The sequence below is a fragment of the Scedosporium apiospermum genome (assembly GCF_000732125.1).
Source record: "Scedosporium apiospermum strain IHEM 14462 chromosome Unknown SEQ_SAPIO_0091, whole genome shotgun sequence".
Taxonomy (NCBI): Eukaryota; Fungi; Ascomycota; class Sordariomycetes; order Microascales; family Microascaceae; genus Scedosporium; species Scedosporium apiospermum.
Genome location: NW_015971792.1, coordinates 62,137 through 85,498, shown reverse-complemented (window position 1 = coordinate 85,498; position 23,362 = coordinate 62,137). Strand labels below are relative to the sequence as shown.

The 23,362-nt window shown below is 51.4% G+C and overlaps 4 protein-coding genes across 4 annotated transcripts; 2 read left to right on the top strand and 2 right to left on the bottom strand.

Moving 5' to 3' along the window:
• Positions 1-1,939: 1,939 nt before the first annotated feature.
• Positions 1,940-7,377, bottom strand: SAPIO_CDS4234 (uncharacterized protein; the record flags this gene model as incomplete). Its single annotated transcript, XM_016786833.1, has 7 exons — positions 1,940-2,683; positions 2,752-2,778; positions 3,610-4,345; positions 5,210-5,483; positions 6,348-6,394; positions 6,493-6,712; positions 7,011-7,377. 7 exons carry the CDS (start codon positions 7,375-7,377, stop codon positions 1,940-1,942), a joined length of 2,415 nt encoding a protein of 804 aa, XP_016643435.1.
• Positions 7,378-7,798: 421 nt separating this feature from the next.
• SAPIO_CDS4233 (putative Serine/threonine protein kinase) lies at positions 7,799-9,248 on the bottom strand (the record flags this gene model as incomplete). The annotated part of the gene is made up of 5 exons (XM_016786832.1): positions 7,799-7,977; positions 8,038-8,200; positions 8,264-8,562; positions 8,616-8,941; positions 8,998-9,248. 5 exons carry the CDS (start codon positions 9,246-9,248, stop codon positions 7,799-7,801), a joined length of 1,218 nt encoding a protein of 405 aa, XP_016643434.1.
• Positions 9,249-14,687: 5,439 nt separating this feature from the next.
• On the top strand, positions 14,688-18,096 carry SAPIO_CDS4232 (uncharacterized protein; the record flags this gene model as incomplete). Its single annotated transcript, XM_016786831.1, has 4 exons — positions 14,688-15,353; positions 15,476-16,823; positions 16,895-17,607; positions 17,710-18,096. The coding sequence occupies 4 exons, from the start codon at positions 14,688-14,690 to the stop codon at positions 18,094-18,096; spliced, it is 3,114 nt and encodes a 1,037-aa protein (XP_016643433.1).
• Positions 18,097-21,481: 3,385 nt separating this feature from the next.
• SAPIO_CDS4231 (uncharacterized protein) lies at positions 21,482-22,781 on the top strand (the record flags this gene model as incomplete). Its single annotated transcript, XM_016786830.1, has 3 exons — positions 21,482-21,640; positions 21,701-22,074; positions 22,349-22,781. 3 exons carry the CDS (start codon positions 21,482-21,484, stop codon positions 22,779-22,781), a joined length of 966 nt encoding a protein of 321 aa, XP_016643432.1.
• Positions 22,782-23,362: the final 581 nt, after the last annotated feature.

The window sequence follows — 23,362 nt, the reverse complement described above, 5'->3', positions numbered from 1 at the left end:
TCTGCCGAGCTAGTCCTAGTCCGCAGATATGGTGGACTACGTGCACGGAAGAGCTTGACACCCAGGGGGCTGATACCCCTTCCGCGTCCAGGCCCAACTTAGAGCCTTCTCTAACCTGACCTCGAAGCATTTCGTAGTAACTAGTAAGCACCTCTTCGAGGACGTCTTTTCTCGAGCAGCGTTTTTGCTATTTTAGACCCCATCACCGCCATTACCTTCTTTGATATTAGCGCTGCTCGTGGCATTGATACCGAATTGGGCCTGGCCAAGGCTAAGGCTTGCTCTAACCTCAACCCCAGGCGATCGGTGACAGGTTCTGCCGACATGACGCGACGGGCCATCGCCGCGGGGATCCACAATCGACACCGGATGGGGACGAAGTCGGTATTCTAGAAACACGATTGCGGACTAAAAAGGACTACTTCCAGAAGTAGGGTGTGGGACACGATTATTTTCTCAATCGCCGGGAGATAAATACATGATAGCCTGTCTAAGCAGAGATGTTGCAAGATGGTTAAAGGGGGCGTTTGTTTTGAGAGAGATAATACAGAAGAATGTTCCCGATGCAATGGCGATTGGCGATATTCTAGTGGGCATTTGTAGATGCAGTGATGACATTCCGCTTTAGGTCTAGGTGTCCCCCGGACGCTGCCACTTTTTCAAGTACTGGACCCTTGTTTGAGAACAGATCATCCTTACATTCACTGCTCCTGTCGCCCCCAAGAATATAAAAGTATCTGGCTAACCTGGCCTCGCCCGTCGAGCCACGAGGCAGTGATTGGAAACCACATCTTGTCTAAGCTCACTCGCGAGAGTATTATTTTTCCCACTAAAATCGCGCAGCAGTACAGTCGAGGGCATGCTAGCAGCTACGGCAGTGGTCTGGCGAGCAATTGCATGGGGCCTGATATTTCTTTCGCTGGCTCATTTCTGCCAAAAACCAATTTCGTTTGACGGGGCCAATCCACGGACGGCCTTAACCGGTGGGAGTTTTGGGGCAATGGAGACGATCAGACGAGTGTACCGCTTTCTGGTCAATCTAGAGTGGACGGAGCAAGTCCAGCACAATTGCAAATTCTGCGATCGCGCAACCTTTACCAACATCCTCTACGAGGTAAGCTGACATTTGAAATCTGCTTCCCGACCACTGAGGTCCGCTCTGAACACATAAGCTGATGTCTAGTGCGTGCTGCACTTGAAGGACAACGATATTATTGCCTTTGAGAGCTACCGACCTGCAGGTCGACACCACTGGCTTATTCTACCAAAGGACCATGTTGTGCGAGACGTCGAGCACCTCAATGGTGATCACCTCGTTCTTTGTAAGAGCCTCACTAGATTAATTCCACTAATGTCTCGGGATTTATCAGTATATTAACTGGAAGTTTGTGTCAAAATCAGTGCAGGCCATGGATCGCGTGAAACATCATCTGATTAACGAAAAGTTTTCCGCAGCGCCTCGTGCGACCATCTTCTCGGGGTACCATCGCGGACGTCGACCGCTCATAGGAACGATCTACTATCCCGATATCATCTCTATCCATCATCTTCATCTACATGTCATTGTTCAACCTCACCCGATAGTGTGGCTTTCATCGTGGCTGCCTCTAATATGGAAGTCAGATGCCAAAGTGATGGAGGAAGTTCGTCGGTTGGTGTAAGGATCAGGGTCCCTGTCGACAAGGATTATCAAGAACATCTTCTCCCAGGTATTCAGAATCCCAGGCCTTCGTCCTTTCCATCGCTTCTTTTCCCTTTCCCTTCCTCATAGACTAGGTTTTATAGACCAACCAACGTGTTGCTGATACGTATCTCGCCTTCCTTGAGACGAAAGCCTGCACTAAGGCGAAGCTTGAATTGCTGGGAAAATTTGATGAAAGTTTGTAGAAGACAGGCGATTCGCGCATTGTTACAACTATGTTTACACTTTATCCGACGATTAATTCCCTCGACTAAAATCGAGATGCAAATCGACACGCAGCCCCCAATCCTCTCGTACACTCGTATCCGCCCACCGCTTGGTCCCCAGGAATCCCTTCGTTTCCGCCTCCAGTATCCCTCTATGCCAAATGCTTGCCATCTTGAAATACCCAACATCATCAGGATGCGTCCCATCAACCAAATCCCTCAGCTGCGGTCCGTCCGGCCCATGCATATCCACGAGAACAACCCTCTTCCCCTCGGCTACGCACCGCCTTGCGACTTCGCGATACTGCTCATTCACGCGAATCACCCTCGGCTCAACCGTCCCGCCTGCCGTCGAATTGACGAGCACGGTAGAAACGATCATGGTCGCGTCAGGACACAGCTTCCACAGCTCATCGAGCATGTGTCTCATCCGCTCGCCCGCCCCCTCGATGCCGTGGTTCTGGAGACAGTCGTTGGTACCAGCGTTGATGGTAAATATGTTTGGTTGGAATTCCGCGGCGGAGAGTTTCCCTCTCTCTTCGATCTGGTCGATCCTGTACCCTCTCCATCCTTCGTTGTCGTTGTTCTCCATCGTGCCGGCTTTGAGGGAGCCAACCATGCGGACGGTGTAGCCGTCGTTGACCAAGAGCTCGCGGAGGAACTTTCTGAAGCCGTTGCCGTCGGATGAGCCGCTACCATAGGTGATGGAGGCCCCGAGGGGCATCAGGCGTAGCGCCATGATTCTAATCAATGCGGGATGAGGAGAGACGAGGGGCTGTGTGATGATATGTCAACATCGGAAGGCTTCACAACCCCGCTGTGAATAGGTAACCGAGCACTCACCTTGTCAGTAGGGATACCGTAGCCTTCCTAAAATACAATTAAATACGGCTCGAGGATAATGAATATATAACATGGAGAAAGACTGATGGCTTGCACACCCCGCCTCGTCGCACAGGCCTTGTCTCAGCAATTGGATTAGTCATCAGTTTTCGAGCCAGTCCCAACTTGGAAAACTCGCACAAGATCAAATGATGAAAACTTGAGACCGTGTTTTGCTCTCCCAAGAGAGTTGGTATCGCGGAATCAATTAATATAGCTCTATAATCTATAATGCTTATCTGAACACGTCACTGAGTGTCTTTCATTACTGTCCTTCTCTATCGCTCTGCGCCTCGCTTCCTCCGTCAGACGAAGTATTCGACGTTGTTCTATTCACGCTGTCTACTTCAGAATACTCTGGCAGCGAATTTCCACCGTAACGATTCCGGAAACAGGGTTGGGTCCGCATGGCAGTTCGGTAGGTGGGGACTCGCTCCAGTCCAAATGTGCCATCTGGGTTAGCGATAATGCGCTCGGATCTATTCGGCGGCGATGGCGTACGGCTGCCTGGTTGCGGCTGGGAAGAGGTAGGTAACGGTTGAGCGGGAGACCCTTCTCGGTTGGGGGCAGTGTTCAGGGCAAATTGAACTCCCGCGTCGCTGTAGAGTGGGTCGAGTGCGTGTTCGCCATATCCAGGGGGCACGACATTGTCGCTCCAGACGTCATACATGCTGGCATCCTGTCCTACAGGATCTCCTTCTTGGTCCAGCTGGCTGGATGGAGATATAAATAGGTAGAGTTGGAGCTTTGTGGCAATCTGGGCACCGTCAGTTTCTTCCATCCTCACCCCAAAATAGTGTAATACTAGGGATCACTCACCTCGGACACGTGGCCGTCGGGGTTGTGTAGTAGGGTCTTCACCTCGACCCAATGCCGAGCCCTGATGCCGTGAACCTCCAAGTCCTGGACACAATCGCCCACACGAGTTGGCATCTGAAGGCTTTTACTCAGCACCCACCCCTCCTGGCTTAAACCATCAGGCGAGTCCTGCCAATCCTCCTCCTTTAGCTGAAAGGTCCATGTGGACACCTTACGCGCGACCTGGCGCTCTTTGGCTGGTAAGAAGGCTAATGTCGGCCCGTGATATTCTCGGGCCTCCATCAACGCCACCGTGACCTCTTCGATCTTGAGACCTTTTAGAAGAGGTGTGAATCTCATTTCGAGGGGTATTGAGCTACCCAGGGCGGCGGCTCTTGCGCCAAGAGAAATAGAGTAGTCGATCTTCCCAGCCCACGTGCTCTCCATTGTCGCGTCTTGCATGAGTTCCAGCACCGTGGGTGGAAATGTACGAAGTATCCGGAAGTGCTTCTGGGTGTGCAGAACACGTGCTAGCCCGCCCCTCGTGATTGTGGCCCTCAGCTTATAGGTGATGGATGCTTCGGGAATCCCTTCAACGGTCTCGGCGGTATCACCCGGGAGCACACATTCGAACGGCCACTCGTGATTTCCGGCAGGTAGAGTCGTGCTCTTTTCCCTCGATCCGGCAAACGACGGCCATTGGTGATCGAGCAGATCAATCTTTTGCCCTAACCGGCCTGGGCCCGTTCTCGTCCTCCTGAGGTACAAACGTAGTTAGATAGAGTAACCTTCACCTGGTAATCATTGTTTCTGGCCTTCTCTTTTTTTTTCCTTCGTTTCTTCATTTCTGTTGGCTCCGGGGGAGAAGTGAGGGGATTCTGTTTAGCATACCCACGGCGCAAGGTTCCCTTTAACTGGAGATGTATGCCCTCGACTCTTAAAGGCGCTTGCAAGCAAAGAACAAGAACACCCCGGAGCACCTGGCCTGGCGACTCATCTTCTCCGCCCAGAAACACAATTGTATCGCTTTCCAGCCTATTTCCCACATCACGTCAGAGACAGGGTCTAATAACATCGTTCGTGGTGTGGGAGGGGGTGTACCGAATTTCGAAAAGACTGTACGGGTGAAAGTGTGGTGCGTTGACAAGTTGCGGTGGCGGGACCGGGATCGGGATTGTTGGTAGGCGTGGTGCGAGGCGAGGGCCCTCGAGAGGGAGATTCAATCGTGGGAGGTGCTGCGGAGGGGGAAAAGGTAAACATCGGGGGATACGATTGTCGGAGGAAGGCATTCTATGCGTAGTCGTTTTGGCCGTGCGTGGAAGAGGGTATCATGAGAGGTGTAAATCCAGGAAAATCAGATAAATTCTCGTGGAGCAATTGACGGCGTCATCAGCACGTGAATATTTACTTATAAACAAAATATCCTTCATTCTTTTAAGGCTGAGCGGAGTCCGCTCCACCTTATTAGCGCCTGGACGGAGAACGGAGGCTCGCGCCATTTCCTAATAAGTCTGGTGATATGACGACGTGGCCCGTTCGGAATCGCCCCGGCGGCATCCCAGAAGGGCAAGTCCATGACAGCGCTGAGAGCGATATTAGGCTCGGAATTCGGAGGCCATACGAAGTACGGTCTTCAGCTGCTCCGTTCCAGCCAGTGACCAGTAAAAGAGCCTCAAAACGCGAGGAAACGGCGCCGGGGGAAACGGAGTCGGAAAGTCCCAAGATTTCTCCGAGTCCGCGGCGGGGCGGAGGCGGGGCGAAGGCAGATGCTGGACCTCGGCTCAACTCAAGTGACGTCGAGAAGCGTGAGGCGACTGAACTCGTACTTCGTATTCTATTGTTGATGGGGAATTCCTCTCGTTTAAGAGTTCGAACAGTATGCGCATTTCCATGATCTATTTCAAAGAGCAATGTGACATCAGGAACCTGGAAACTCGGGTATTTATGCCGCTTCGGAAAGTCCGACGTCGAATTTATGTGCGTCACTGGTCACATTTCGGGGTTGGAATCCTGTTCCCCTGGCGCTCCTTTTCGGCACACCTTCTGATCACTGACCAAATCCGGTTAAGACTTTCCCTCAGACTACGGCATTTGCCCGTCAGTGCACTCATGTCTCGAGAAGAAGTCTACACCATAATTCGAAATCCCAAGAATCCCCCGAAATGTGAGCGACCGCAGCATCTAGCGCCTTGGCAAGTTGCCGATTTAGTCTTGGTTACACGACCATAGCGTATCCTCTCCCGACATGACTGAAGAGAGCTTAATCGTATATTCACATGTCTCAAGACTCTTGCCAACATGTGATCACAAGATTTGGAAATTCGGCAAAAGACTCCGATGCGACGTTCAAACACTTTTAGAAGACAAGCGGCTCGTGACTTCGCAAGCTGGAAACCGGCACCGCAAGGATCAAAGGCCGTCTTTTGCTTCCTCTATGGAGGTAAGCTTGGCTGTATCCATTTCTCCAGACGGCATCTGGACTACTGCTGGAGTCTGAACCTTAAAGCTAGCCTTAGGTTAGCATCAAGTGGCACCTGCAGTGATCGAATACGCATCTTGGCCAAGTTCCTAGTTTAGCTCTCCGTGGCCCGAACGATAGTATGCTTGCAGAGGAATCCGAGTTACTTTGCCATTGAGCCCGGCCATACTCCACAGTAAGCAAGATTAAACTTCTCGGATGCCAGTTAACTCTAGCATCATACTCCACGAGTCAGTTGTGCTTTAGCCTTCACCCCCTTTCTAACCGTCTAGATACTAACTCCTAGTAACGCTATCACTACTCATGACATAAATGGACCTCTTCTTCCTATGGTATCAAACAAAGAAAGGTAAACCGCTTTACACGGGTAATCCAACACTGCAACATGCCAACACGCCTACTTCTCTTATCGGTATCCTCCGTACCCTCCCCACTGCTGCTGAACAGGAGGTTGTATCGCATGGGGCTGTATCGGCTGGATCGCCTCGGCCTGCAGCTTCTTCTTCTTCATGCGGTAAGACTTCCACCGGAAAACCACTCCGATTACCGTGGCTATGGCGCTGATACAGCCCACAGCTATTCCTGCAATTTCCCCCTTACTTAGTCCTCCGCCCGAAGAACTCTTCTCCTCGTTTGTCGCCTCTCCTGTCGGTGACGAAGAAGTTAGGGTGGGCGGTGGAGTAATGGAAGAACCGTCTGTGTTCTTTTTCGTTGTCGGGGACGAAGACGGAGAACCTCCTGGAACAAAAAAGTCACTCACGTGTTAACAACTACTGAGCAAATGCAAACCGGCCAAACACAGACACCAGAACGGCAACGACCAAAGGCGCGAAGGACACTCCGCTGTTTGGCCGCAGAAACGGAGAGCCCGAGCCCGCCGTTACCGTCACGGTCTCCGTGACAGTCGCCGTCGGCGGCGACGTGATAGTGATTGTCAACGCACCTGTCGGCGAGGGCGCCGTCACCTCCGCCTGCCGAGTGTACCCATTGCCCGTGCAGTAATCGTCGTAGATCTTCGTCGCGAGACTGATATCGTGCGCGTTCTGGCTGCAGCCGCGATTGACGCAGCTCGAGATGTAGAGATTGGCCTCTTGTTGTAGGTCAGGTCGGCAGAAGCAGTCGTTTTGGACTCGGAAGGTCGGGCACGAGATTTCCATGGCGATGGGGTAGCCGACGTCGTTGAACTGCACGAAGCAGCCGGCGGCGCAGTTGCGCTGTTGTTTGTAGGCATCGCTGCCGTCGATCGTGACGGGGCCGTCGGCGCCGAAGACCCCGACGGCGAGGAGCGGTAGCAGAGATAGGAGGAACATGTGATGCGATACGGTCAATCGGCCGCAGAGGTGAAATGGGGTCTTGAAGAAGCGAAAACAGGAGGGAGACGCGTGCCCATTTTTTTGCCCATCCCGCTTCCCCATGTCTTTCCTCTCCACCAGATTGCATCAGGACGAGTGGGGGGAGAGGATGGCCCAAGCGGAGATTGCAGTGTTACAGTTCCTGTCGAATGGGAGTAAGACGGGCGAACTTTAAGGATTAAAGGACACTCAAAATATCTCAATGTAACATTATCGAAGATCGTCTTCATTCACGATGGACCAATGGTAATTTTATAAATTATGAAGAGGATATTCTCGGCTCCTGCAGTCGGCGAGTTCTGGACCCCGGCGACTGGTCGCAGTTCCATCCTTGAGTTTAGGTATCCACAAGTTAAAGATATTAATATGACTGTCCAGCTTAACTATTTAACCAGGGATCGCTCATCAGTTCGTGGGCTGTTGGCCGATCCTCCGGCCTCCACTGAAGCGTCTTTCTGATCAAGGATAGAAATTGTTCTTTCTCGTCTCCTTCAAGAACATCTTCCTCCTCCTCGAGTGAACTACCCGCCACATCCTCGGGTTGCATCTTCAAGTTTCCTAAAAGACATTAGGCCGGGTTGCAAAAACCCCCAATAATTCTAGGAAAGATAAACTCACCGTCGTCATCAAAAAACTCCACGGAGTACTCGCTTCTCTCTAAGAAGTCTTTGGGCGGGTTCCCTAGGAGGGATACCATCCTCGCCAAATGGGCCGGTCTGGTAGCCTCTCGGCTGGGAAGTCGATTGTTGAAGAGATGCTTGCCCTCGAAAAGATCCCAGATCTGTTATTTCACGTATTCAGTACGTACGCCAATCTCATCTAGGGGGGCTGGGCTAGTCCTTACCATAAGACCAAGACTCCAGATATCTATCTTCTCTGTCCAGGGAATGTAGAGGATGATTTCTGGTGCTCGGTATAAATCTGGCATCACTTCGCCGATGAAGGGTCCGTCTCCCACTTTAGCCTCACCGAAGTCGCAGATGACAGGCTCCCCATCCTCGGGGATATCGAGGTCCCTTGACTGGTATATAATCCTATCACTCATGATTTTTCTTGGTGTAGGAGTGTCCCACTCCTCTTCGACAAGTTCATCCCAAACGTGCGGATTGTCTGTGGAGAGCATAATATTTCCTGGCTGAAGGTCTATGTAACCGTCAGAACACAAGGCGGGAATGAAAGAACATCACACAACATACCGGTGTGAACAACGTGGGCCACCTTGTGGAGGTAGTTGAGCCCAGGTAAGAGAGTTCGGATGAGGGGCTTCACTACGTCTCGAGGAATCTTGCCCCCGGCATAGAGACGAAGATCCTCCAGAGACATGCAAAGCGGCTTGTACACCAAGCAGACGTGGGGTCCGATGGTCCCCTGTAGCTCAAAGCTATCCCGGAAGGTTCGTATGAGATTCCGCCCAACTTCATTGCCCGTTAATGACCCGAGGTGCTGCAAGACCTTGCTTTCGTTATCTCCCTGTCGGTGTCCAGTTTCATAGACTTTGAGAGCTACGTAGATGTGCCTCCTTCTGGAATCAGCGTCGACAGTTCGCAAGTTCCATCTCATGGGCACATATATACATACCGAAGGTCTCGACATAACCAGACCGTCGAAACGGAGCCGAAGCCGAGCTTTACGAGAACCTGATATCTGGATTGGATAACCTCCCCAATTCGAACAGGATACCATTTCTCTGGATCAAACCAGGATAATGATTCCTCCTCCAACAGAACATCGTCACCATACACCTCGGCCTCTGTCTGGGGAAGTTGTCTTGGAGGAGAATCCCCGCCATCGCCTTCCGCCGCGAGATTAGATGTATTATTCGATTCCATGGGCAAAAGAGGTGATATTAAGAAAATATAGAAGAAGCGGGATTGAGCTGATTCTCGAGGTTTCACGGTCCTGTAAAATAAAGATAAAAAGAAGAAAAAAAAAAAGGAACGTGCTTCTTTTTGACGATGTCTGTCCTGCCAACTTCACTTTGATGAATACCGCACAGACCACTTGACATCCCAACTAAAGGAGGTCAGGCTATGGATCAAAGGCTCCGTGTGTATGAGATAGAATAGACTCGGAGCGTCTGAGAGGACTTGGTTCATCGAACTGAGGGGACCTCTGATTTCGTCCACAGTGGGATGCTTTTGAAAAGCGCGATTTATCCAAAGTTTACCCGTGTTCGTCTACTTCTGTCTCCCCGAGACATCACGCCTGGCAATGCTTGAAGCCCGATAAAGATGTCGCCCATGGCCACCCCTTTGAAGGGTTTCTGGCCAACGAAGACCGTAGAAGTGCGGCACGTCTGCTTACATGTCTACTACGCATACGTTGCATGCAAATTATATGAGCTCCAGATTCGTTGGAGGTCGATCCTCCATCGAGTTGGCCAATTACAGGAATCTCACATATGCAGTCTCATGTTGTGGGTGTTGTCCTCCCTGTTTCTGTGTGATTTGATCAAATGATGTAGGCGCCCATACGCCCCTCCACCCTAATGCTGTGAAACATCTATGAAGCAACGCCTTGGCCCAAGCCCCCTCACTTAGTCGACTGCAGATGATTTGACCAACGACTGCTCGCCACGCCTATCCACGCTGAATTGGTTTCTCTTTTGTACGCGTCGATCCCATGCTGTAAGCCGTAGGTCGTCCAATCGTGCAGGGCATCTTCTGGGCAGCGCAAGTCGGCACCTTGAATGAGAGAGAAGGGAGCAGGGTCGACGGCATTGCAGGCAAGGCTGCGTCCGGCAGATATAAGGACATAGATGAGTGCCCATCGAGTCTCCCCTTCCGTATCTCCATGTCTCCATCTTGCATAACCAGACAAAAGTTCTACCGACCACTAGTGTTATCCCATGCTAGTTCACTATTAGTCCCCTCTCTCCTCTGTCCTCCTGAGTTTGGTTGTCCCTCCTTATCCAAGTCATTTCTCGCACCAACTCTTTCAGTAGCATTGAAGAGTCCGCCGATACTAAAGTCCACTTCAGCGACCTCACCGAAGGGACCAAGTCAGCATTGAAGACAGCGCTCAAGTCGTTGAAGAGAGAGGTAATATTAGCCCGGAATTTCAGTCAGGATACATCTTTTCTGACCCTTGGTCTCACAGAGTCCGAAGGCGAAAAAAGTCGTCATCAAGTTTGGTCTTCCTTGCCCACCTCACAGATCTAACAGAGACTTATGAAGAATATCCAGAGGCCAGCCACACCAGTCTAGCACCGTACCCACCCACTCGAATGTCCTCTCCGTTCAAATAAAGGATGACCATGAGGGGTATTTGGGTTCCACCCATGTCGATGTTACCGATGGCACTGCGTACCCAAACTCCAAGTGGAAGAAAAATCTTGGAAAATGAGGGGGTCAGTGGTGGCAATGGAGGAGAAGCGGGGAGTCTGTTTGCGTCCCCCCGGCAGAAAACAAAAACAAAAAAAAAAAAAAAAAATTAAAAAAAAAAGTAATTAACATATTCTTTTAAAGGGAATCGGCCTGTTGCATGGCCGCATTTGTCAGGGTGTTTTTGAAGGAGTTGACTGAGGCTTCCTGATCGAAGTTTGTGAATACTCCTTAACTAGAATGACGATAGTACAAGACATGTAATTGGTAGCTCAGTGGCCTTTGCGCTATTGAATACTTGCACCGACAATCGCAACCCCAGAAGCTAGTCAGCTTCGTCACTACTACCCTCGACAGCCTGCCTTGGCCTGCCAGGCACTAGTATACTGGACGCCGAGGCAGCTTGTCAATAGCGAAAAGGGCTTTATACCCGAGGTTGAGAGTAGAGGCTGTCGTTGATCCTGTTAGAAGGGTAGTTGTAGTTTAACTGAACACGAAGAGCTCCATGATAGCTCAAGTGTATCGCTCATGGGATAGCACCATTGATGGAACGGGATAGGTATGCCATGTACCGAACGAGTAACTCTTTTTCTTGCAAGCAACGGGAGTGCACAATTCAGCTCACCGCATGGATGTCCTCGAATTATCGATCGTCTGAGGGTACTTAAGTGTTGAGCTTCCCCATATTCTCCACTAGTCTGTCCGTGGGGTAAAACGCGCCAAAGTCCTAGTGGACAATGTCCCAGTGCCGTGGATTCCGCGCCGGCGCTCACCTAGATCGATTCCTTAAGCTTGCCAACTTGGAGACTGAACCCCGGGGATATCCGAGGTGGCTGACATATTGAGGCTGAATCTAACAAGGCTAGGCGCAAATTGAATCAGCGGTTGCGTTTTATAGATATTGGAAAACAAAGATCGGCAGTCGCGTTAAAGTTGTCACATGGCCCAGGAGTCAGGAGTTTACTCGGTCTTGATGCGACCAGCTGCCGCAGTGAAGTCAACATCGGACGCCGAATCCTTGGGGCACTCCAGTTCTGTGAAGGAAGATGGCGACACAGGAATCGATATGCAAGACGTAGTAATTGAACGTTCCCAAGAGAGCTAGCATGTCATGGCCTGGAGAGATAGATGTCTTCACTCTGCAGGTCTGTTTTATCCCTCCCGGCGAGCAGGACGATTTGGTCTTGGTTGCGCGATTACCCACTAACGAAGTTCGTCAGTTTCTATCCGCCAGTTATACTAGTGCCCTCGGGTACGTATTGTTCCTCTCGATTCTCTTGACCAACTACGGAATGACCTTCGGTAAGTACCTGTTTGAGAAGAAGCGAAAAGAAAGTCGTTCCCTTCCTAACATAGCAATCCAGGAACGTCAAGCTCGGCGTCGTGGTCCCCATCCCTCGCCTTACCACCACGGCTACCCTATTCACATGCTGGGGCCACAGGTCTGATATTGTTGGCCGACGCGTCCTCTTCCTCCCCGGTACGACAACTCCCATCCCCTCAATCCTCCACCCACCGTCTAATTTCGGGAGTCCTTGAGATCTATCTTTATCTGCAGCTAATGGTTCGGGCTTTTCCGGGTGGTGAGGTTGTTGGTGGGTCATGACCGCCCCCGCCGTCTTTGCCTTCATCGGTATGCTGCTCTTCTACTTTCCCCTCCAAGCCCATAGTCGTCGGTTCAGAGGAATAACAGACTTTAGTAGGGAGAGGACGACTATGCCTGAACGTCGAGTGTAGTCCTAGATACTTTAATCAGCTGAATTATCGCGTTCTTCATATTTGGCGGCTATGAAGGCGTTTTGGAACCAACATTTCCTCTGGTTAATAGTTGAGCTGGTTTGGGAAGTTAGATCGCATGATCCCCAACGCTTTCTTCTTGAGGTTTCCCTCATTGGTGTCTTGTATTAACATGATCTAGCTTCGTATCACCCGCTGTTGCCGTCGCCTCGTTTTTATGGGCTTTTACGCCCTCAACATCCTCTTGTCTCCTATGTTATCAACGCTCTACACCACGGCCTCAAAGATCTCCAGTGTGACTACCAGATGGTCACACCTGTGAGAACTCTCCTCGGTGAATTTTTGTTTGTCCCGGTAACCAAGATGATCCAATTCTCCAAGTGGCAAGTTGCAGGCGCTGGCATCATACGGGACGCGTTACGGCGGCCATGGCGGCTTCGACGGCGGACTCAATGGTCATATCAACTGGATTTGTCGTCGTGGTGGGATTCGTCTTTGCGAGGCTACGCCTTATCGCGCAGCTGGCCATTACGTCGCAGCTGCCGCCGCCACATCTGTTGTAAGTATTATTAAACCATATCCAATCCCCGCGATCCTCGGAGCTCTTACCCAATGATCAGGTGGCACTTTATGAACATCACCGGCATGACGGTGTAGATTGTCCGCTGTCTCGCCCGAACAATCGGGTATACGTACTCCAGCTCCTTCAAGGTTGTATTCCCCGTGTCCATCGCGTTTAGCCCTTGGGCCGTCATCTATGCGATTTTCATTGGGAACTTTGGGACGGAGAAGGGTAATCACGTTGCAGTGGAGCGGAATGTTGGACATCGCGGAGAGGAATCGGAGAATGTCGTGGTGGTGTAAATGCAACGGGCGAGGGTGGAACTCTAAGGTTCTCGAGTGAGGATGGTCATGTTGGTGGAAAGTGAGGTGTGTCCATCGAGGCCGAGTCTTGCTTAATATTACCTTCAGTAGGTGTCTCTTGTCATCGCCAAGTAGGATTACTAGGAGGGGATGTGACAATTCCCGGACCTTTAACCATGGACTCTAGAGGTTTCCATGAAAATCTGTACAATTCCTTTAGACCATGAAAGACATTTACACCATCGAATCCGCTTACACCATAACAACCATATAAACCATGCAAACCATGAAAGCCTCGGAAACCATGGATATTGGATAATGATAGAATGCCTAGACAGATCGGCGACCTTAGCACCGAAAGTTCCTGCAAATTCATTCTGCCCTCCCAGAGATGATCAGCACCGGTGATGATCCTTGATCCGTTTTTCCCTCGTAACGTACAGCGTTTAGATGATTTGGGCATGCTTGTACCCGGTCAACGAGGGGCCGGAGAGACCAGGGAGTCTGGAAAGTAGATATCAGCCCCTTGAGTGTCGAAGCGAGAAAAGAAGCAATGAGTTTCCCCCCCAATCTCCAATCGGATTGGACGCCTGGCTTCATCCTCAACCAGCCACATTTCCGTATTGGGAATTTGTTGCATGAGCTGCTTTCCTCGGAAGCTCCATTCCCTTGGTCTGGGTCTCCGTCCTGTATTGTATATCTAGAGAAATCGCACCAAGGAAACTTCGCCGTCGGAGTCGAAGCAAATTTTTAAGGACCGAAGTCGTGTTACTATCTGCCAGGCGAGGTCGTAGGCAGCCGGAGCAATGTCTCGTCACTAACAAAGATACATGTCGAAAAGACTAAAAGTACACCACCTGAGAATATCTGCATGTTAAGGATGTTCACTTCTAGAATTCTTATCCCGTCCTATCGGATAAGAGCCGTCGCCGTCGCCGTCACCGTTGCCGTAGCGGCAGCCACGTTTGACCATGTTTGATTGCAGGCATTCTCTTCACTTGGGGCTGAAGATCGCGACCCCGGATAAATTAATCTCGCGGACCGAGACGACAAAAACGAGGCGACGATTGGATCCCGATTGGATCCAAGGCGCCACCTCCTTTTCGCATATCACCTGACTGGTGACCTGAAGCCGGTGTAACAATGCCGAAAAAAGACACAATTCCCCGCCTTGGAGGCGCAATAAATAGATTATGTGTCCTCGCGTCGCGTCGTTCGAGCTTGTCAAACAGAGATTGTTGCCTCGCGTTCCCACAGCGTCGGACGAATCTTGTCCATGAAGGCCAACTCTATCTCATAATACTCTTTCCCCCTGACTAGAGTGATAGAGTGAACTCGCCCGAGATGGCCGACGTCGAGTACGACACCATTCTTGGCAGAGCAAAGCAAGCCAAGGCTTATTACTCTGCCTGGGCTGAACGCATCGGAGATCTTAAATCAACCGACGAAACCTATGAAGAGGCCGTGCAGAAACTGCGAGATAAGATCGAACATGAAAGGGAAGGGATTACCGTTGGCCGCGACATCGATGAGATCAGGAGCGCCGTCGACCGCATGCTGAAGTACAACACACAGCTTAAAGAGCTCGAGATGACGCGCGAGTCGACTGCGGATGGCAGGAGAAAGACTCATAAGAGCCTCCTGGTGAAGGAACTTCGTGCTCTTCTCAAGGACTTGGCGGACATTGTCCGCGGATTGGCCTCGACTACGGACGTTCCCGAGATTCCCGACCAGGGACCCTCGGGTACTGCGGAATCTGGAGGTGCAAACGGAACTTCTGAGCCAAGGCGTGAGAGCAGGGCGGCTCCTGATACAGAAACCCCCGACGGCCCCTCTCAACCTTCTCAACAAACCGCGGATGCTCCGCCTGAGGAATCAGCCTCACTCCCCCCTCCTGATGGAGTCCCTTCCTCAGAGTCACAAACGAATGCAAATGACCCACCATCGACAGAGGCAACGCACTCCTCGAACCGGAGAAGCGCCACCAGGCGTGCAGCGTCCGATGCACGTGTATGCCTTTCCTAGTTACACTCCATGTTACTGAATTTTTATTTCTTCTGTTCACCTTTCTTTTTCTTCTTCTTTTTTTTTCTTCTCATCTTTTCGGCCATGCTTTACTGACTGCATAGCAGGACAAGGCGCGGAAGGGCACATTTTTACATACCACACCCACGCGCCCTGTAAAGCGCCGCCGGGTGGAGACGAACTACCAAGAGAACGGGGACGAGGAGCAGGATCCGCCCGAAGAAGGCTCGGGCCAACAACCCCCGAAGAAGAGACCGCCGATCGAATTCAAGGACGTCTACCAGGACGGCAAGGCCGAGTTCAGACACTTCATCATCGAGTATCCGCCTAATAGTAGCAAATTCTACATTTTCTACTGCGAGGAGCACGGGGTCCATTTCACGACAAATGCTCTTGTTGGCGCTGCTAAGCATCTCAACGGCGAGCAGCACAATAACCAGCGGAGATCTCACGAGAATGCTATCAAGACGTTAGGCTACGAGGTGTTGAACTGCACTACTGCCTTGGCGGAGATGAACAATGCGGCTCTCACCGAATCCATCCAGAATGGGACCTATACGGTCTTCAATCGAAACAAGCTACGACGCGCTGAAAAGGAAGCGTACGCTGCCTCGGGTGCTAATGTCATGCCGACGCCGCAAGGTTCGCTACGTGCTCGGAACAATGCGACCGAGACCGGCAGCGTGCCATCCCCAACTCCAGGAGCTTCGGAGCCTCCTCCCAAAACGCGGAAGCGGAAAAGCTTTGATGGAGTCTCGGAACCTCTCGTCGGCGAGGTATATTTCGGATGCTGGTCGAAGAACAGGTGGTTTGTAGTCCTTCTGCTGCCGCGAGGCGAGGCTTTCGGAGACCCTACTTTCGAAGATCTCAACCTGCCTGGTGGACTTATCAACACCGGCCTTCTGGGTGGCAAGATCCCTCGCTGCTATAAGTATTCGCCCGGTGCTACGGAGCTTCTTGGCTGGTCTGAGGGCTTCGGCGATGGCGGCCGCTCGGTGCTGGAAAGGCAGTTTCCCATCATATTCTTCGACAACAAAGAGTTCCCGAACAAATGCTCCGTTGGTTGGATGTCTACCAAGCAGCTCAGGCCGTTTGACTTGGATGATGATCTGGCTAGCAATACTCCCCAGTTGGATACTGTCCAGGAATACCTCTCTACCCGAAAGCCGTTGAATATTCTGAAGAGGCAGGGTGGACGAGGGGAGCCTGGTGAAGATGGCGGTGGAAATCCGAGCGAAGACGAAGAGGATGAAGTCGGTGAGGAAGAGCGAATGGACACAGATACGGGCGTTCGAGAGGGGGATGAAAAAGGAGGTCAGGACCGACTGCACGTAGAGGGAGATGGAAGCGCGGGCACAGGAAGTGGAGGACAAGGCGAAGCAAAAGAACAAGAGAGACATGTAGGGCAAGAAGATGGGCCTTCGGAACACCTTGAGGATTTCTTTGGTGGAAGTAGTAAGTTTCACCCCAATGGTTGTTTTGCTTGGCTGGAAAGCGACAGATCTGACGACATTGACTACTTCTAGGAGACAAGGGATCGCCCTTGAACATCCCACTGCCATCAGCATCGTCACGTGCTATCTTCCAATATTCTATTGATGATGATGAGGAGGAAGAGGAGGAGGGGGAGGACTTTGGCGATGACGACTTTACATTTACGACACAAAACCTCTCGTCTCCCTTGCAAAGTCCCAAAGGGCTGGCGAAGAACCAGCTGCAAGATCCCGAGACCATTGCTGGGCCCAGCGGCAACGCCCAGGATACATCCAACACTAGCGATTATGAGGAAAAGCCCATTTCGAGTACGGTGCCTGGAGGAAATACTTTCTCCGGCAATTCGTCCTACACTGTTCCCCCATCCGCGGTCGAAACGTTGAGACGCGAACAGGCCAAGATTATGCGCGAAGGGGGAGGCGTGCAATCTCCGGCGCCTGAGATCGCCTCGGGGCTTTCCGAGACAGCGTTCAGGGCGTTGCATATGGATAACACGCCGGGAGCCTCTGGGTCGGCGCAAGCACAAACACGGGTTCCGGACGCAAGAACAACGCAACAGCCTGTGCAACAACGCGTCTCCCCTCCAACTGCGAACGTGGACCAGAACCAGAACAGAGCTCGAGCGCCCGGCAGCGGCAAGAGTCCTAGAGTTGAAACGCCTCCTCTTACTCACATGCACGTTCCACCAACGCAACCTCCCCCGCGCACTCAGGAAACGTATTCGGCCTCAAACCCGGCCGCCTCTGTATGTTCATGCTGTGGCCCAACCCAGCAGTACCAGAGTCCACAAGCCCAATTCAAATCCCCGCCTTTGCTGTCTCCAAATCTGAACACGACTAACTTTCAGTCACCGGTGAAAATGCAGGCAACAACGGGATCTCGCGCCGGCCGGCCATCGCCTCAAGCTCCCCCCCAGCGGCCGGCTGAACACGTCTCTGAACAACAGCAGAGATTTGCCAATCCAGCCACAGGGGAACGGCCTTCAGACAGGACAGCTTCTTCTCCAAACGTTGGGCCACATCCTTCTTTTCAGTTCCAACCGGTGCAGCAACCGCTTGGATCAAACGGGCCCTGGTCGGGACCTCGGGCAGGTCCTTTAGCGGGAGCGGGGCCGACCGGTAATGCAACTCTGCCGAACCTCAACCCTACTAGTCATTCAGGTGGTGAATGGCCTCATTACATGCCGCATTCGAATGCGTATAATTATGGTGGACCACATGGATCGTGGAAGTAGAGTGATTCTGTCGCTGGCAAGATTGACCTGTATCGCGATTGGGAGTCGGAGCTTGCTTGAATTATTTCCTTGTTTTATTTCATGTTTTCATTCCTTTCATCGTAGTTTTTCCAACCCTTTTTCTTCTTCCACTTCGGTTTCTTTTCATTCCCTCTTGTGTTTGATACTGGGATTTTCATAATTTACAGATTCGCGCAGCTGGAAATGCTGTCCACATGCGGCCAAGATTTAGTTAACACTGCGAACCATTGACTCGCCATTGACAATGGCTGGCTCGGCCGTTGAATGTCCTGCTCCCAGCCAGGCTACCCCGAACGACCAATACCCATCTATATTTCTGAGGAAATATAAGGCCGTCCTCGGGGCGATGTGTATTTCTCTCGGGCCGTCGAAGTTGAACAAACTCGAGGATGTTTATAGCACCGAAGCTATATTCTCCCTACATGTTACGAAGGTAGTGATTTCAGTTCCGTTCGGTGTTCTGTTAGCCGTGCCACCACATGTACAACATAGAATTCCCTTCTCGCGGGGCACAAAGCCAGACCAGGCTGGTCCGTAGGGGTGAGAAGGCCATCCTACACCTTCCTGCAACATACCCTCGAGACCTTTAGTTTCACCACTCATCGCGCCACGGGGCCAGGGGACTTAGCTTTGAAGTTTAGTATAACGTCTCTGTTGCCAAGTCAACTTTCCCGAGTCAGGCTTAGATGCCTCTCTTAGGCCTCCCACCACTGATGAGTTCCGACCTAACTCGGACATAGCTAGTATCTGTGCAAGTGTTCCTCTATATCGAAATAGCCTCAACCGTTCCCCATCGTAACAGAGTGCCGTGCTACACTTCAGCCAGTGCTCCACTTTCTTTCACCTCACTGTTTCTAAATACTCATCTTAACCCGGAACAGTACAGGAACATAGCCAGAGCTATTACTTCCCTGATTGGGATTCGTTGCGGTCATGTTGTTACTTACAGAGTCTTGCTCTTGACACCCCTTTTCACTTCCCCGGACGCTTGGAACGCAACGTATTACTTCATGATTTAGTGGTAGATTAGCGAAGTAGAAAAACGAAGGTAACATGGGACCCTGGTGCAGCCAGTGGCTCACAACGAAGGAGGTCATTGGTCCCCCCAACACAGACATTCATGGGCTGAGCACAATGAGCGGACTGGAGCTACAACCAATAACATCCCACCGCCCACCACACCTTGCAGGACCAGGCACTCTCTGAGGCGGATTCAAGGTCACGACCCAATATTGCCATGTAATGGAAGTGAAACCCCTCCTTTCCGACTGGAAAGGATGTTTACCTTAGGCATTGGAATGCATTCAGCAGGCAGAATGGTTCCGGACCTGGTCGACTTCAAATTATCTGCCACATATCACCTTTCCTCACCATCGACTTCTAGCCAAAGTTGTGTGAAGCATATTATACCCGATCCAGTCGCGTTACTTAGGATTAAGAAACATTCGGCTTTAAGATCATATCGCGGCTAGGTCGAACCGGCTCTTCCAATGTCCGGCGCGACGTTTTCACATGAACCGTTGGAAGCGGGCCAATTCCGGCTCCTGATTCTGCAACCAAGTCGCAGCCAAGATGACTTGATCGAATGTGAGCTTTTCAACTGCTCTCTGGACAACCCCCCATCGTATGAAGCGTTGTCTTACGTTTGGGGCGACCCGCTCTCGACACGAGTAATTTCAATGCAAGGCTCGACTTTTCCGGTGACGGACAATCTCTACAGCGCGTTGCAAGCCCTGCGGCAAGTTGAAGGAAGCCGGACTCTGTGGGTCGATGCTATCTGCGTCAATCTAGCTGATATTGAGGAAAAAAACGACCAGGTCCTAAGAATGCCACAAATATTCTTCAGAGCCGACGGGGGCGTAGTGTACTTGGGTATTGCAACGGCTGCAACAGATCAATCAATGGACTACTTGATACAACTCGAGAAGCAGGAAGGCAAGACGGGAATCGTCCCGAAAATAGAATTTTCCGATCTCTCCGATAGAGATGGGGATGCAAGACTCGAAGGGTTGCGAGATATGTTGTCGCGCCCGTGGTTTCGGAAAGTGTGGGTGGCCCAGGAGATCGGTAATGCCCGTCCGCAGTTGTGTATTGTGGTTCCAAGGCTGTGTCGGGGGACACCATCGCTCGCGTGGTCGAAATATTGAGGATCAAGATAAACCCTATGGGGCAAGGGTTCTTAGACTTGATGCCGGGACCGGGAAGAGATCTCCGAGCGGATTCTAAATTCCAACTCTATGACCTTCTGCAGATGCTTCGCTACGGGGAAGCAACGGATCCACGAGATAAGGTCTTTGCAGCTTTGAATCTAGCAGCCGATAATTCCAAGAGGACCATCGTACCGGACTATTCCATGTCCCAAACAGCCCTAATTAAGAAAGTTCTTGCCAGCTTGTACTTCTGCGAGCTGGCGTGTGTTCCTATATCGCCATATCATACGATTGACGAATTCTTGGCCAACCTCGATCAGATTGACAACCACGTCGTGGAGAAGATTTTAGAGTCATCCAAGGAAATAGACCTAGAGTCTCTACTTCGATATGGATCTCACTATATCAATATCGACCACAATCTTATTGAAGCCGCAGGGCGAAACGAGACCCGGGGCAAAGAAATGGTGAGACTTCTTGTTGCGAAAATTGACCAAGATGGGAGAGCGTCCCCAACTCCATCAGTAGCGTCATCGGTTTGGTCAGACGTCTCTGCACCATCAACGAACACATCGTATCCACCCGAGGATGTTGAGATCTCTTTCTGGCATCTAGTGAAAATTCTGGGGACTCAGGACGCATTTTCTGATCTATGCCATCGAGGCTTTTCTCGGGACGACTTGAAGCCGGAAAGATTCGCCAATAATTTACGCCGCATGTTCAAGACCTTCGGCAGAAGTCTCTCAAATGAAGCACCATCTTATACTTGTCAGCTTGCGGCGAAGTTGATTCTCCGTGATTCTCGCCGCATGGCGGCGCAAATTCGGGCGAGATACGACCCTGAGTACCAACTCAGGCCGAGACAAACCCATCCCGGGGAAGCTTGCAGTCGATCTCGAGTTGAAGATTTCATTCGGCAGCTGAATTCGCAGCACACTGAGATGGCCGAACAATCTCCAGGCAACGACAGTGATTCGGAGGACGATTCCACTCCTAATTTGCCCGCGGAACCCGCCTTAGTCTCTTCACTTACTGAGGTTGAGGCTTTCATCCTATCTAGTCGGTCTTTCGAGACCCTGTTAAACTCCCTTACTGCGTTTTTGGAACCTCGGGGGGATCGTGGTGAGTCATCTCTTGCGGCAGTACCGAACGATGCAGGGGTCCAACCGGCTCCTCAGCGCCTCCAACGAATCGAATCAAATCAACCGTTATCAATGCCAGAAGAACAGCTTCTAGAACAACCCCCTGCACTTCTACCCGAGTTGGAATTATCGCGTGATTCGGTCGGGCTCCGGGTCTACGAGAGACTATCCAACTGGCTGACGAGGATAGAGAGACCCAAGGAGGGAGTTCATAGGATTCAATACACCTGCGTGAGTGTTCCTCAGGACCAATGTGGTTAATGCACGATATGTGGCTGATTATGATCGTAGGGCTGCGGCGAGCCTATGTTCGTTGATGTTAAGGAGCTGCGGCCTGGCGGGATCGAAAGGTTTCGCAATGAGCTTATGGCGCCGGTCGTTGGGCCGCAGGAGCGGGTACTGGTTGAATCCGGAGGCGGGGATCCTGGGCTGCCCAGAATTCCTCAACGAGCCTACGTTGCGGCTAGTTCCAGCAGCAGTGATGGGACTTCAAGCCTAAGCCTCGTCCCTGACGGAATAGGTCTTAGCGGGCAGTCTGGAGATTTCGAAATAGAAATTGATGGGCTGCAAAGAGCTCAACCGGGCGACAGTGGTTCGGAGCCTCTGTTCCTATTGCTCTGCATTAACACTCGAAACCTTACCAAACTGCTCCACGTGGATCTCAGGTACATTCAAAACGACCAGTATTTATTCGATGCCATTCGACGCAAGTACTGGGAGTCGAGGTAAATTCATTCCTGGCACTATGGGTTGCTCACGCCTCGGTGGTTAGCAGATCGAATCCCTACTGCGTGGCGGGAATGGCTTGGGACTCTCCACTTGCGCGTGCCACGAAGCGCTGAGTTTATCGAGGTTTGTTTGTTCCTTGGAACTCCCAAGAGGCAACCGTGTTTTGTTATTAACGTTGCATCAGTTCCGACTTGTGCCCTTTCACACCAGTATCTGCCCTGACAAAGTGAGGCCTGGGCTACCGCCTGTGGGGCAGGTTAAGGTGCAAAGGAACTACCTCTATGAACCCTTCCCAACCGATGTCGAAGTCCTCAGCATACCTAAATTCTCCCACCTCCTCAAGCCCGGCGCTCACCACTACGACTTCTGGCTGAAGACGATCCCAAAGAAGCTGCGTACGGAGCTAGTGTACCGGCCGGCAGTCGTCGGATGGGGCTTGATGGTTCACGAGGACTGGGACTGGGTTATCGTGCTCTCCAATTTCCTCGCGCTGATGATCATCTTCGGCATCGGTGTTGTGGTCTACGCTGCCTTGTCGCACGACCCATCGTCCGCATTTGGCTTCGGGGCCTATGGCATGGCTGTAGTCACACTCTTGATTACTATCAAGTACTGGGCATGGCAGGAGCGCGAAGTGTCGTGACATCAAACCGGGAAGAACGAGCATCAAAAGCTTTCCTTAATTACTGTAGAGTGGAAGTCGAGTTCTCAAGGGACTTCGCGGCAGTGCGGGCGGCGGATATAAAGTACATGTTGAGGCTAGCACTTCTTAAAATGGTGGATATTCCGAGCTATCAGAGTCTGGACGTTGATATTATAGCGTTCTCAGAGACTCGGGGGCCGGAGGTCTCGGCCCAATTCCATCCTCCGTGGCGTTCTTCTAATTTCCTTCCCCGTTCCGGGGTAATTTATTGGCAGTCTCTCGTCTCAACCACCAGTTACTCCTGCCCCGGGTCAAGTTGACATATGCATACGACGAAAATGAGATTGATGATGAAATTCCATCTTCGCTTAAGACACCAACTATTCCGACCACATGAGTTGCCGTGACCGACCACGCAACACTCTTCCAGCATATTCTGTTTCTCTCCGGCGGGGTTAATTCGTTGAGTACATCTCTATGAAGGAAGCGGAAGCGTCGAGGCCCCTAGGCTATGAATGATAAGGAGGCTAGGTTTGAGCGACTAACGTTTCGACGAAGAACCATTTGAAGATTTTATTTTT